This window comes from Mesoplodon bidens, assembly GCF_964165515.1.
Source record: "Mesoplodon bidens genome assembly, chromosome: X".
NCBI classification, from domain to species: Eukaryota; Metazoa; Chordata; class Mammalia; order Artiodactyla; family Ziphiidae; genus Mesoplodon; species Mesoplodon bidens.
In genome coordinates, this window is record NC_138163.1 from 103,560,583 (window position 1) to 103,576,528 (window position 15,946).

General features: G+C 37.6%; 1 protein-coding gene across 3 annotated transcripts in view; it reads right to left on the bottom strand.

The window, feature by feature from the left end:
• Positions 1-3,450: 3,450 nt before the first annotated feature.
• Positions 3,451-15,946, bottom strand: part of USP9X (ubiquitin specific peptidase 9 X-linked) — a 133,889-nt gene continuing 121,393 nt past the window's right edge. For all 3 annotated transcript variants that reach the window (XM_081222648.1, XM_081222646.1, XM_081222647.1), the window contains 7 exons: positions 15,474-15,659; positions 14,541-14,761; positions 14,232-14,320; positions 10,587-10,743; positions 10,105-10,317; positions 9,658-9,753; positions 3,451-7,891 (listed from right to left, as the gene is read on the bottom strand). In XM_081222648.1, the coding sequence (XP_081078774.1) occupies positions 7,754-7,891; positions 9,658-9,753; positions 10,105-10,317; positions 10,587-10,743; positions 14,232-14,320; positions 14,541-14,761; positions 15,474-15,659 (1,100 nt within the window). In that variant the 3' untranslated portion in view covers positions 3,451-7,753. The remainder of the gene's footprint in view (positions 7,892-9,657; positions 9,754-10,104; positions 10,318-10,586; positions 10,744-14,231; positions 14,321-14,540; positions 14,762-15,473; positions 15,660-15,946) is intronic.

A 15,946-nucleotide genomic window follows, 5' to 3' on the forward strand; every position in this document is an offset into this window, starting at 1 on the left:
CTTTTTTTTTTTTTTTTTTTTGCGGTACGCGGGCCTCTCACTGTTGCGGCCTCTCCCGTTGCGGACCACAGGCTCCGGACGCGCAGGCTCAGCGGCCATGGCTCACGGGCCCAGCCGCTCCGCGGCATGTGGGATCCTCCCGGACCGGGGCACGAACCCGTGTTCCCTGCATCAGCAGGCGGACTCTCAACCACTGTGCCACCAGGGAAGCCCTTCAGTTCATTCTTGACTTTAAATAAAGTATTTAAATGTAAACATTCTATAGTTAAATCGGCTTCTCTCTTACTCTTCTTTTCGGCCTCAAACTGATTTTATAATGACTGTTGCCCGTCACACTTCGGCACAGGGGAACAGTGATTAAAAACTTAAATGTGAAAAAAAAAAAGGTCATGAAGAACCTAGGGGCAAGACGGGAATAAAGACACAGACCTACTAGAGAATGGACTTGGGGACACAGGGAGGGGGAAGGGTAAGCTGGGACGAAGTGAGAGAGAGGCACGGACATATATACACTACCAAACGTAAAATAGATAGCTAGTGGGAAGCAGCCGCATAGCACAGGGAGATCAGCTCGGTGCTTTGTGACCCCCTAGAGGGGTGGGATAGGAAGGGTGGGAGGGAGGGAGACGCAAGAGGGAAGAGATATGGGGATATATGTATATGTATAACTGACTTGCTTTGTTTTAAAGCAGAAACTAACATACCATTGTAAAGCAATTATACTCCAATAAAAATGTTAAAAAGCATAGTCATTTTTTTAAGTTGTAAATTAAGGCTGATTCTGTAAACAATACTTAAGAAACACTAAGCCTTTATCATTAAATAATTTTAATAAAATAAAAACATTTCCTTTCAAACAAAACCAAAAAAAAAAAGACTTAAATGTGAATTGCATATTGATAAGTTATCACTGCTGAAAAGCACCTGAAAATATAACTGCTGCTCTTGGTTACTTGGCATCATGCTTTTCTAAAGACAAAAACACAATGAGAGGGACATCCTGTAGCCATTTCTCATTTATTATCATGAGTGTAAGGTTTTTCCAGCACTCACTACATTCTACGCTAGCCTGCACTCCTTCCAAAACAGTATGTTGGATTCTTTTCCCTGTAAGAATGGAGTATCTGCTAACCTCAGTGTAAGAAGCCTATCATCTCAAGTGTCTAACGCTGTGTGGATAAGTGCAAAACAAAAACTCAACATCCAGTTTATCTAAGCACATATTACTAGTGACAGTTAAGTAAACCAAGCTTCAGTAAATTAGAAAGGCAAATCTGTTCATATTTTACTGCAAATCTGAATTTTTGGTTTTTAATTAAAGATCCCAACCTTGGGGCAATACAGAAGGCTACCTACAAGCTAAGAGCTTGGTATTTAACACTGACTTAGTAACTTAAGCTTTTAAGTCTCTTTAGTACATTCACAGTCTTAGCCTTTGACCTAGTCAGACTTCCTAAGGAAGATATGGTAACACAGCCTTATGGGAATCTGCATAAGGCTCATTTTGCTGAGAAAGGATTTATACTAAATGCTTAAGACATTCTGAAAGTAGATGGCTGAAAGAACGAACTACTAGTACTACTGATTAATATTTCCGGTAAGGGGAGGTACTCACCAGCTTTAAGCAGTCACCATCTAGATTTGATTTTAAACACACAGCTTGAAAAGGCTGTTTCCCTATTCACCCAACAGAACACAGTAATTTACATCCCCTTCAGGGACACATCCTAAACGTAGAGACCTTTGGAAAAAGGATTACAGAGGGCTCTTCCTCAACACACACTGAGCCCTAGGCACTGACCTATTTCTTTGGCATCCCGCAGACACTCTTCCTTGCTGACAGGTGCGGTGCACGTGGTTCTTAAGTCAGAAGGGAAGGACATTCCGAACCTTCACGATAGGAATACTTCCTTCTCCCCGGTCCCACCTAAAGCACCAGATTTAAGACTCCAAAGTATCTTTACTTCTGAATTCCAAAGAAGGTGCACCCAGTGTTTTAATGGGTGGGGAAGAATTAAATAGTAACTCTAAGAATACAGTTCTAATCCTCACGCAGGTGAATCTATCCGCAGGACCCATGGAAAAACTTGCGTGTCCAAAGCATCCGTTTTGAATATTTTTACATCTATACAATTGAAGAGAAATAGAAAATGAGTAACTTCTATCTTGCATGGTGGCCCCCGCTGGGCTCACTCTGGGGCAGGAGGGTGGCGAAGGGAAGGCAGCGAGGCCGGGGCAGCTGGAGGATACGCACCGTGGGGCGCCAGGAAGTCGGCCCGGTGTCTGAAGTCACATGTACGTGAAAAGGGAACTGGAAGCCGTGACACAGAAACGTCTCAGAGGTCTGCCCCTACTGGACAGTACCGACAACTCCTCAAAGGTTCAGTTCCATCAAGCCTTTTCTTCATAAAAGTGGCCAATTTACAAGTTTATCACTAATTACACATAAAAATAGGGTTTTTATATTTCGGCAGGTTAATGGAAAAATAAGCAACTCGAGAAAAGCCCCCCACAATGAAAAACTATTTCTAGATAAATGTTGATGGAGCCCAACGAGACGACCTTGTTTTCAGATGACAACTAAAAGCATTTCCATTTTACTCTTGAGCTGTGTACATCTCAGTGGAATGTATTTAAAACAATTAACTGATTTTTGTATGGGTCTGTAATTTGTTTTGTTCAGGAAAGTTTTAGTGTGGTTTAAGAACATTTCCCTTGAGACTTTACAACCTAAGAAAACGAGTTATTAAAGCCTTTGATATAACCCCAACTTTAAACTTTGAGGTATAAAAACTGTCAATTTTCTACCTACCTGTAAATTATCAGATTACAATGAAGCAGTTCAAAATATTAGTGGCCATATTTTCATTTTTGTGTTCATGTGGCTAAAAATACTTAAAATTCAAACGGTTTAATCCAACTGGAGTTTTCCAAACTGCAGAACACTAGTTTATTAATCTTCTGGTTCTCTTAAAAAAATAATAATAGAGTTTGAGGAAAATGAGAGTATGTCTTTTTCTTTAGCAGTAATCCTTGCAGTAACCCAACTGTAGGGAAGCACCAACAGGTTTCTATGGAAGTCATATTTCTTTGGAACATGGCAACAAATAATTACTTTTCAGATACCCAAAAGCAGAGCAGATGGAATTTGCTAGAGAATTAAGTGAATTTTCACTTCTATCACTCCCGTTAAATACGTGACCTGCTTTACTTGATTTAAATGAACTTTGAAACAACAAAGTGCTTGACAAATCTTGGCCTTAGAATGAACGGTTAAGCCAGCAGTTAGATCACAATCCCATTTTTGAAAGGCTTAGATGTGAATACAGAAAATAAGGGCTGAATTCCTCTACTTGTAAACATTTCCCCTTTAAAGTTCCCTTTAAATCGATTACACTTCTACTTTCCGTTTAGAAATCTTATTTTAATAAATAAAAGGGGAAACCGAAATTTAATTTATAAAGTTTTATTTTTGTATATGTGCTAAATCTTAGGAACTGTGGACAATCTTCAGTCAGTCTGTTGGCTTGTAAAAGGCTGAGAAGTATGTGATCTGGGTGGTGAGATTTCCTCTTGGGAATCTGGATTTCAAAATGAAAAAAAATTTTCACTCATTTGCCAAGTTTAAAACATGGTGCACCTTTCCCCCTTTTTTTCTTACACCTATAAATTCGGAGGAAAAGTGCTACATTTCTGCAAACGTAAAATAATCTAAAATAATCGTTGTAAATACAATCGGCAGCAAGTTCTTAATACATTTAGCACTTCTGTAGTGATTTACCAACACCCAAAACCTTATTTTCAAACACTAAACACTCACATAGGTGCAGGACCAATTTTGGTTGAGCCCTGCTAGGAAACCAGTACTGAATGGTTTTTCTCAGTAACACAAGAACTGGGGGGAGGGGAGGGGTGTTTTACTTTCTCGGCAGTATGTAGTACCTTCAAACTAGAGACCAAAATTGGGCACTTATGAAAAGGCAATTTTTTTAAAAATCCAGTTATAATTCTAAATAAGGCAGGATATATCCACCAAAGTAACCAAAAAATTCAGCAAAGTAAGAGTTCACGGGAGAACATAAGCTGGAAAAATACTAAGAAAAAACGGAAAGGAACTATTTTGGAGTAGTCATCTGAGTATTCACAGACTTGCTTTCATTTACAAATGTAATTCAAATAAAAAAGGCTCCTCATCTTTTTAACCCACTACTAGGATTAAATACTTAAGTTGTTATCATTCACTAATAAAAGTTAATCATGAAAAAAATATAAAACATTTTAATTCTAAATTTGTACATATAACAGCTAAAAGAGACAAGGTTGGGAAATTAGCATTGAGAGAAAAATGAACCAAGACAAAACCCCCAAATATGATTATGTTCTTATTTCTGCCTCTACAATGCTGAACATGAAAATTTGGTTGGTGGAGGGCTTAGAAACAGCAGCAATATGGTTTTTACCAAGTTGTGCACTGAAATACTTAGATCCAATAGGGCAAAGCCCTTGCTCACACAGATTAACAATGACAATATCTTCAGTCTTTTTGTTAACAGATTCTACTGTCTTCTATAAAGTAATCATGCCATTTAGAATTCCGGGGGTACTTCTTTGAAAGGAAGACTAGTGATTCTGCAACAAACATGTAAAGTAGGAAATATATATATGGCTCAAGAAATCAGTTGAGGGAGAATTAAATAATCTTTAGGCACTTTGAAGACTTGGAAGTTTAAAATGTGCCATTTATGTTCAGAAAAAGACCTCAAAATCCACCACTATGTTGCTCTTACAATAACATGCATCTTAAAATTTTCAGTTATACATTAATGCTTGCTTAAGAGTTAAATATAGAAAATAATTTGCACAAACAAACAAAAAGAACACTCTCCATTCACCTCTCCTAGATTCTGGTCACAACACAGACCACTCTTCCTCAAATGGAGGGGGAAAGGATTCACAAGCCCTCACCTGGCACTAGGGGACTTGTAAATTCAAAGCAACGGAAGGTGGGATCTCCCTCCAAGGAGAAAAATTCACAGCCTTTTAAAATGTCAGGTTTTTCATGTCTAGAAAGTCATTCATTTTAAAATTAAGTATATTACATACTTTTTTGTTAAGGACCAGGAAACACAAAAATCATCTCAGATGGTTAGATGGTGTATTTAATGATAGCAACTTGTCCAAATAAATTTAGCCTATTCTGCTCATTGTTAAGGAGGCTTGGAATGAGGAACTTCTGAATTAAAATTACCAACTGGAACTGCAGACAGTGTGTGTATGACTCTGGCTCACACTTAACAAACTCAGATGTAATATACTTAAGGTAAAAACAGGATCTATGTGGTGTCAAAATTTCCTAATATTACAGAAAACCTAGAAGCACAGATTGACTACAGAGTACTGCAAATAAGATACCCAAAGCTTTATCTTAAATACCTGCCCCTTTTAATCACAAAATAACACAATTCTCAATTTTGTTTCTGCTTTGTTCAATTCCAACTATAGCCTTTTTGACAAAACATTTGCCTATTAACTGAATTGTAAAAAATACAACCAAGCTTGTGCTCATTAAATATACATGTATATAAAAAACATACAAAAAGTACAAGATTGATTATGTTAGGAAACTTTTACAGTGTCAACAATCCTGTTTTTCTCTAAATCTTTTTAGTAAAGGGCCAAAGGTCAAATCTTTTTTTTTTTTTTTTTTTTTTGTGGTACGCGGGCCTCTCACTGTTGTGGCCTCTCCCGTTGTGGAGCAACAGGCTCCGGACACGCAGGCTCGGCGGCCATGGCTCACGGGCCCAGCCGCTCCGCGGCATGTGGGATCTTCCCAGACCGGGGCACGAACCCGTGTCCCCTGCGTCGGCAGGCGGACTCTCAACTACTGCGCCACCAGGGAAGCCCAGGTCAAATCTTTCTGTGCACAAAAACTCAATGTGACTGAACTCCTGAATTCAGTGTCATGCCTAGGCATGCTATGCACAGAATTATTATTATTATTTTTGCGATACTCGGGCCTCTCACTGTCGTGGCCTCTCCAGTCGCGGAGCACAGGCTCCGGACGTGCAGGCTCAGCGGCCATGGCTCACGGGACCAGCCGCTCTGCGGCAGGTGGGATTTTCCCGGACCGGGGCACGAACCTGTGGTCCCCTGCATTGGCAGGCAGACTCTCAACCACTGCGCCACCACGGAAGCCCCTGAATTGTTTTTAATATGCAGTCCTTAAAAAACAAACAAAAAAAGACAAAAAATTAACCAAAAAACCAAAACACACCACAGGACAAAAAGTTCTTCTTAAATCAAAGTCTACTTGTGAATTCAGCAAAATAATTTCTATAAAATAAAACAGCAAAATATTTAAATAGAATAGGGTGGACTGTATCTGTTTGCAGGGGTATTTGGTTTTTAGACAGGTTCCAAAAAATTACACACATTCAAGTGACCAATTCTCTGTTAAATACAGTATTAACTCATGAGTTCCTTATCTTTAATTAAATGCTTATTCTGAAATTATACCTCAGTTATATTAACTAACCAGTTTCCTTTTTAATTAGACCCTGCTTCAAATGTTAAAATTTTTGGAATAATGGAAAAGGAGCTAGGACAATTCTTGCTTTCAAGTAAAACTGTGACTGAGCAGAAGCTCAGCCAGACATCTTGGTGCAGTGGTACTCCAAGTATTGTAGGATTCTGATGACTTCCACTTCCCTGGGATCCAGCAGAAGGAAAGTTTTAAAAGGTTCTCCTAATAAGCTCTACCAAAGAAACAGAACAAGCACACCAAATACAGTCTTCTATTATGCTCCAAGCATCCTGGCATAGCAAATTTTTGCATATTTGTTTTAAATCTTTTAAAATTCCCATTACTGATACTTAAGTTTCCTTATCCCACCCAGAGGTTGAACTGTCAAACATTAGATGTAAGCAACATATGTATAACTGAAAACCACCTGTTTATCACATTTCTTTCCTTGTTTTGTATTTTATATTCTAGGTGTAAGACAGAAAAGCTCTGAGCAATACAGCTGTCGCACTGGGACAACTGCTGTCATTATGGTAATTTTTTCCTCATTGGCTACACTAACCTGGTGTGAAGCCATGCTACATGTTACAGCGTAACTATAGCTTCAAAGTGATTAACCTAACCTCAGAATAAAAAGGCAATGAAAAAGATCTAGAAACAATGTTACATCACCAAATTTTCCACATCAACCAAATAATTTAAAGGTTACCAGCCTTTCACTGCTCATAATAAAACTGACTCCAGTGGCAAAGAATTAACATGAAACTATTGGTGTGGTTGAAATGGATGGGCTCTGGTTTGTTGCTGTTGGTTTATTTTTTGTTTTTGTAAAGGAGTTGATCCAACTGCCATTAAGGCAGGCAACACTGGTTGCAGAGTGCAATGGGTATAACAAGGAAGTAACTTTTGTAGGTTTTGTAGATCTGTGAGTCTCATCAAGAAAAAAGTTTCTTGCTTAAGAATTAACAGTCAAACATTAATATACTATATACACCTTTGCCATTTACACGTTAGCATCAGGCCATTTATTACAAAACACTATACACTTTCCACTGCAGGCGGGTTATATATTGACAGCAAATTTCTGCAGGTAAGACAGTGAATAAACCTTCCACTCCATGTTGATTAGGAATAGTTTTTCTAGTTTTAAATATTAGCCAGACAAAGAAAAAGGTTGGACTGTAAGGCCTGGGTGCACAGTCTTGATGGAACCAGTTAATCATGTGCATTTCACTGATCCTTTGTCTGAGGTGGGGATACTTCTTCACTGCCTTCATAATTTTCTTGTGCTCGTTGGCCAGTTCTCTGAGGGTTGTTCATGTGATGTGCTGCTGGGCCTGTATACGGCTGTCCATGCACATGGTTATTCTGGGAGGGGAGAAGAGATCTGCATGTTAAAACTTTTCATGTATTAAACTTCAACTTTAAAGATCACAGGCTGAAGTTTGTGGAAATGTAAACATTTCTTTTATTCCTAGGACTTAAAAAGAGTAAATATACTTGGGCTAATGATGGAAAAGAAAAAAAAAAGTGGTTTGAAAGAGAAAAGGTAGCCTAAATTTAAAAGGTAGCCTAAATTCAAACCCCAAAGCCCCAAATAAAAGCAGTGTAGGTCTGTTTAATTCTTTGGCCAAAGTGATTTTAAGTGCCAAAAATTATTTAGATTCAAGTCTGACAAATAAGGGATAACACAGCCCATTATTGTTTGTGGTAAAAAATATTCATGAAAAGGGGGGCTTCCCCGGTGGCGCAGTGGTTGACAGTCCGCCTGCCGATGCAGGGGACGCGGGTTCGTGCCCCAGTCCGGAAAGATCCCACATGCCGTGGAGCAGCTGGGCCCGTGAGCCATGGCCACTGAGCCTGCGCGTCCGGAGCCTGTGCTCCGCAATGGGAGAGGCCACAACAGTGAGAGGCCCGCGTAGCGCAAAAAAAAAAAAAAAAAAAAAAAGAAAAAAGAAAGAGAGAAAAAATTCATGAAAAGGGATCTGTGAGCTGGAACACATCTATCCTCACTCTTCTGAGCACCCTGAAACTCCCATATGAGAAATCTGATTGAATGATCATATGAGGTCTGCATGAGCAACAACCCTGAACACAGGATGATGTTAATGAAAACAAAACAACACTGAAAATAATGGATTAACCAGGCATGATTAATATGAGTTTTCTCAGGGCCGAGGAAAGTAACTCTTCTTGTGGATTTGGGTCCTTAATGTTTTAAACCACTGAACTCTCATTTTTCTCTACATTCCCACCAGTCAAGCCAAGAAGATTATAGGCTTTAACTTTCTGAAATTTCTATTACGAAAATTAGTATGTTGAATATGCATTCTCCAGTCATATTCAACATTTCTAGTCAGCATGCTTCTATTTCCACCCTGAAATATAAGACAGAATGCTTAAATAATGGTTCCGAAAGCATGGTTCCTAGACCAGTAGCAGCAGCAGCAGCAGCAGCTGGGAACTTGTCAGAAATGTACTGAATGAGAAACGCTGGGGTGGGGCCTAGCAAGCACTCTGCTGCAACAGCTCACCAGGGGATTCCCATGCTTGTGCAAGTTTAAGGACCACTGCCTCAAAAGATCTGAATTAGTCACATGTGGGGTTTAGAAAGAGACGCTCTCATTTAGAACGTTTCTTCATCTAAATTTATTTAGTTATTGATTTCACAGAAAAACTCATGGAAATCTGTCAAATCCCTGATTTTTTTCCAACAATTTTTACTGTCATTGAAGTCTTGGTTATGCTAAGTAATAAGCAAACACTTCTCCCTTCACTGCCATATCTTAGTGCCTTCAAAATCCACTCGCACACTTAGCCTAACAGGAAATGTCGTCTTAATCCATTATACTAAATATTATCATTTTATATTGAGGTGAATAATCACAGTTTTACGAACGTCATCTACTAGTACAAAAGGGGCACATATCTGACCAGGAAAACACCACAGGGGCAAGCTCAAACAAGCCACATTGTGACCCCATGCTAACCATTCCTCTTTTGATCATGCCCCCAAAGCTAGTCTAGATAATCCCTCTATTAGTTTACAGTCACAACAAAAAACTTAGCCATCCTTTAAATAAAGCATAAAGATTGGTTCTAGGGAATAAAAACATGAACCAAGCCCAATATACCTGCTGATACTGAGATCCAGGTGAATGGGGGTATAATGGGGCATCTTCAGGTGGAGGAGACTCATGCTCATCTGGGGCATCTTGGTCATCTGGCTCCTGATTTTAAATATTTAAAGATAAAGAATTATGTAGCCAAATTCAAGTTTATTTTTAATTTTTTTCTATTTGAAATAAAATCTTTAAAATCTAAAACTGACCCACTAACAACTTTTCTTTTACTACAGATAAAGTAACTGAAAGGAACCTGATTTGGGTTCTCTTAGAAATACTAGATTCAGGCAATTTCACAAGTATTTCTCTAAAAGAAGGCTCCCTCATTAAGACCACATATAAACAAAACTTCAACATAATTTTTTCCCCATTAATACATAAACACTGGCCTATAAAGTAAAGAATTACTTTGCTTTCTTCCATTTCTATCTGCTGCACACTGGTGGCTTTTTTTACCTCCTCTGGACAGAGTTCACAAGCTTTTGCAAGTGTCATCCTAGCACTATGTGATCTCTCCAAGAAATAACCATTTGATGTTTCATTGCTTTGCACCGGAGGAGACCAATTGTTGTAAGTGTATTGAGGATTGCCAGTGTACGGTCGTCTTTCAAGTTCATCTCCAAGCCATTCCACTGCCCAGGTCCACTTTCTTTTAAGATCTCCATTGCCCTTCAAAAGAAAATAAAACTATATATGTAAAAGGTTTTGGAATGCTTTTCAAAGGTAACTTTAAACGACAACTCCAAATTTTCACAATTCTCTTTTAAAACAATCCTTAATTCTGATTCAGATTTCTACAAAATTATATGTGTGTGTGTATATATATACACATATATATATATATAGAGAGAGAGAGAGAGAGAGAGAGAGAGCGCGAGTGAGAGAGAGAGGGAGAGAGAGAGGGAGAGAGAGAGGGAGAAAGGGAGAGAGACCCTCACCTGCAGAATCTGGTAAGCAACAGGACAATTGCTAAAGAGAGCTACCATACATTTTATACACTGGTATGCTCTTTTTTGATAGTGATTCTTAGAGCGCTGGATTGTGTCAAAGAGCCCATCTCGGTCATCTGGGATTCCTTTAAGTGCATTATGAATTCTGAAAGAGAACCAGATAAATAAAAACTTCTAAAATCAAATAGCAGCTAACATTACTGAGTGCCTACTATGTGCCATTCAATAAATGTCTTTGATGTAGTCATGTAATCTAATGCTAGACAGTAAGTCCTCTTCTTAAACCCTTGAACACAGATAAGAAAAACAGAGAGGTTAAAAGGCTTGCAACCCAAGGTCATATGGCCGCCTACTACCAATTTATTACCAATCCAAAATAACAAATATCATATGATTCCAGTTATATGAGGTATTTAGAGAATAGGCAAAAATCAGAGAAAGCAAGAAAAATGGGTACAGAGTTTCAGTTTGGGATGATGAAAAAGTTCTGGAGATGGATAGTGGTGATGGTTAACACAATATTGTGAATGTACTTAATTCCACCAAATTGTACACTTAAAAATGGTTAAAATGGTAAATTTTGTTATCAATATTTTACAATTTTTCAAAAAATATTTAAAAATTTACCTGCCTGCAATTCCACTACTCTAAGCTATATATCCAAGAGAATTGAAAACAGGTGTTTAAAAAGAAATACAAAACTTGTACATGAATGTTCACAACAGTATTATTCACAGCAGCCAAAAGGTGGAAACAACCCAAATATCTACCAACAGATGAACGAATATACAAAATGTAATGTACCCATACAATGGAATATTATTCAGCCATAAAAAGCAATGAAGTACAGATATGTACTCTAACATGGATGAATGTGAAAACATTATGCCAAGTGAAAGAAGCCAGATACAAAAGAACACATTGTATGATTCCATTCATAAGAGATGTCCAGGCAAGTCCTGGATATTTTGCCTACGGACAAATTCATAGAGATAGAAAGCAGATTAGTGGTTGTCAGCGGCTGGGGGATGGGAGGACTAGGGAGTGACTGCTTAATTGGGTTTGGATTTTCCTTTTGGAGTGATGAAAATGTTCTGAAATAAGACAGTGGTAATGGTTGCACAACATTGTGAATGTACTAAAAGCCACTGAATTGTATGCTTTAAAATGGTTAAAATAGTGAATTTTATGTTAAGTGAATTTTACCTCAATAAAGAAACAATACCTAAAAAACCTTTTGTATACCTTATATTTTACTTAATAGAACGTTCCAAATCAAAATTCAAGTTTGTTTTGTTTTTTTGTATTACATGCATTTATAAAATCTGTTTTGTTTGGAAATCATGACTTTGTAATTTTGCAAAGTTTAATCATTTCAGACCACACAATCAACCATGTACAGGCTTCCTGCTATTTAATCTGAAACACTGCAGTGTATATTCTGTTTTTACCTTCAGTTTTGTCAAGTGATAATGAATCAACTGCTTTCAAATGCCACTTTTATCAATATTACCTTTCCCTCCCTTGTTCCCCAATGCTTAACGGTGCCAGGCCCACGGGAGATGCTCCATAAATACACACTGCTTACTAAATGACCTAAAAAGCCCACTATGAGAAAATTATTTTCAAGCTTGGTGCCAGGGACTCAACAACAATCTTATCATTACACAAAAGTCAAATTCCCATGTTTAATCCAGCACACATGCCTTTAGCATTATTACTTGCTCTAATGAAACAAGAGAACTAAGATGTGGCTAATTGGCTTAAAGCTATAAATGCTTACACTATTTTCAAAAGAAAACAATGAAAAGTTAGATTCCATTTCAACCAACTCTTAAGTTTCAGAGCCTTTGATCATATTGAGAAGAATACTGGTAGTATTCAAAATAAGCAGCTATAGTTTTAGAACTACTAAATTTTGTGTTTAATGAAAATTGATTTCTGGTTTAATGCTATTTTTACAATATTAATTCAACTGTTGGAAATCTATGATGGTAATTCTGGTGAATAATTTGAAAATATTATTTCATGAATTCTGGCATTTGCAATCCCCACTAAGACTCAAGATTTTAATTTCTCTTTAAGCATTTTGTTGTTATAAAACTATGTATGTATGTATGTATGTATGTATGTATGTATGCATGTATGCATTTATTTATTTTTTGTGTGGCCGTGCCGTGCAGCATGTGGGATCTTAGTTCCCTGACCAAGGATTGAACCCTTGTCCCCTGTAATGGAAGCAAAGAGTCTTAACCACTGGACTGCCAGGGAAGTCCCAGGTTTCTGTTTTAATTATTACACTGACAGACAGGAGGCAGTCTGTTATATAGATTCTCAATTGTTTCTCAACATAAACTCTTACACTATTGTCCATGTAGGGAGGGAAGTTATAAAATCTGGCAAAGTTGCCAACTAATTCCATAGTTCATCATCATCTGTACTGCTCTTGGGATTAAGGATAATGTATTAAGCTTTTACGTAAAAAGAGGAATTCTGGAGAAAGCTTAAGGGACCGCTAAGCTGAATAACCTTAGCCCTAAATTAATAAATATTAAAAATAAAATTTAAAAATTAAATAATAAAATAAAAATAAATAAAAGATTGCTAACTCCTAAACCTCTCGTACGTATACTGAAAAACTAGTTACGGTTCATGCTCATTTATTCACGGATTCCATATCTGCAGTTTTGCCTACTTGCTAAACTTTATCTGTAATGGCAAAAATCAATTCTTTGCAATTGCAGTCACGTGCAGAGTAGCAAAAACATCTGAGTTGCCCAACACACGTTCCCATCTGAAGTGGAACAAAGTGATATTCGGCCTTGTTTTAGCTCATACTGTAAACAAGTATCCTTTTCCCCATCTATTTCAGTGACAGCTTTTCACATTTTTGTGCTTTGTGTTGATCTCACTGTTTAGAAAGGGCCTCAAATGTGTAGTGCTGAAGTGCTGTCTAATGTTCCTAAGCCCAAGAAGGCTGTGATGTGCTTTGCAGAGAAAATATGTGTCAGATAAGCTTTGTTCAGACCCGATTAATTGTGAATTCAATGTTAATAAGTCAGCAATATATATTAAATAAGGTGTCTTTAAACAGAAACACACATTAAAAAAAGGTTATGTACTGATTGGTTGAAAAAAAAACCCAGAGACTGGCAAGAACCTAACCCTGTTTTTCCCCCAGGAGCAATGATTTAGTATTTGCTCATTCAGTGTTCACAGTGACTTTCAGATCATAACTACCATGAATAATGGGAACTGACTGTACTTACTGAAGGCACTATTTTTAGATAACCAAATGTTATCTCATGTAATTCTAAAACTAACGTAATCTAATCCTAAAATAACCCTAGAGTATCATTAATGAAATTGAAACATTTACAAAAAAATCCCCCCAAGCAAAAAACACAACAACAATTGAAAGAAAAAGGTTAGTATATTAAGTATGCAACTTGGGCAATGAGAGCAAAAAGTAAAAAATGAAATAAAACTGTGAGCAAGGGGGGACCTTTTTATTCATGTTCTGTTTAAGATAAAACATTTATTAGATATTCAAGAGGTAAAAAAAAAAATATGTGCCGACTGGTAATTTCAGTTACTCTAAAAGCTGGGCAAGGAACAAAAAAGGGTACCTACCTGTGAGTCTGCCAGGAGTCCTCAATCAGTAAGATCTGCAAAAGCAGATCCAAATAGGGCCGGAGTTCATAGGTATAGGAATATGCAACCTAAAAACAGGTAAGACATGGTGAAGAACTTATTTAAAGCAGCAACAGTGGTGATCCTTTTGTAATGTGTAATGTATAAAAATATCAAATCACTATGTTGCACACCTAAAACTAATATAATTGTAAAGTCAATTATACTTAAAAAAACTATTTAAGAAAATAAAATAAAGGAACAACAAATCAAATTATAGAGACATATGAATGTATATTTTCCTTTAACCTGCCAGAGAAGTTCACTGAGGACAGTAGATGAGAACTGAGGATTCTCCCAGCAGCAAAAACGAAGCAGTTTGACGGTTTCCTCTGAGTTACTGCAGTCCTCAATGATTTTCTTCACATAACTTGTCCTCACAAATAAAATGTCTGCCACATTCTGCTGAATTGGCATTATAGGTTGTGATAAATTAGGATCACCAAAAGGATTGGGAAGAGGAGGATTACCTAGAATACAGATTTGTCATCAATGAAAAACTAATCGGCTTCTCCACAATGATACTCAGCTTTCACCACAGAAAATAGCTTACGAATTTTTTGTTTTATGAAAATAATATTTTAAATCAAGTTTCCTGAGTACAACAAAGAAAGTAATATTAAGCATTATAATGATCACATATATCAAGATGATAAAATGTAAAACTGAAATGCCAACACTGGCGTTTTCTTTATATAAAAGTTAATTCTTAAACTACTTCATAAACAAGGTACCAACCTCAGTAGCAAGTAGACAGAAAGACTCCCTTCAAATATGAGAAAAAGGTATAGGACTCAAAATATTATAAAATATTCCAAAGCATGGACTTTCAGACTCTCGTTTTATTTTTATTTTTATTTTTATTTATTTTTTTTTTTTTTTGCTGTACGCGGGCCTCTCACTGCTGTGGCCTCTCCCGTTGCGGAGCACAGGCTCCGGACACACAGGCTCCGCGGCCATGGCTCGCGGGCCCAGCCGCTGCGCGGCATGTGGGATCTTCCGGGATAGGGGCACGAACCCGTGTCCCCTGCATCGGCAGGCGGACTCTCAACCACTGCGCCACCAGGGAAGCCCAGACTCTCGTTTTATTTTTAAATATCTTTGGAATTACTTTGAATCAGGTACTATATATGGCCAGCAGTACTTTAAAACCAATGTAAAGAATGGAGTATTTGACTTTACCGTTGATTGAAGACTGCATTCTTGACGAGACATTGCAGCATCGGATTAGCTGTGATACTACTGAGTATAATTTGCCTAATTCAGCATACTGATACTTGATTGGAGGACCTGGACCTTCATCTAAAGACACAAGCATAAAGGTAGCAGGTACACTCAATTTCAGAAGCTGTGTCTTCTCCGCCACACCTACAATAAAGAAGGGAGAAGCAGGAAGAGAGGGGAAGAATTATATGAGAGGAAAGAACTGGGACGGAAGGGCTTCATAATGAAATATTTTTCTACAACTTTTATGATCAGAAGATCACTTTTACTTAGCATTCAGAGTATTATTTAATCAGAACCAAAAATCTACTGAGTTAGTATAACTGGATTTAAGTATTAAAATGGCTAAACAGTGACTATGACTTTCCAATCCTACTGGGCATAAGGAAGAGAAACACCTTCTATGGCCTGGGGAGTCTCGGGAACTGCCT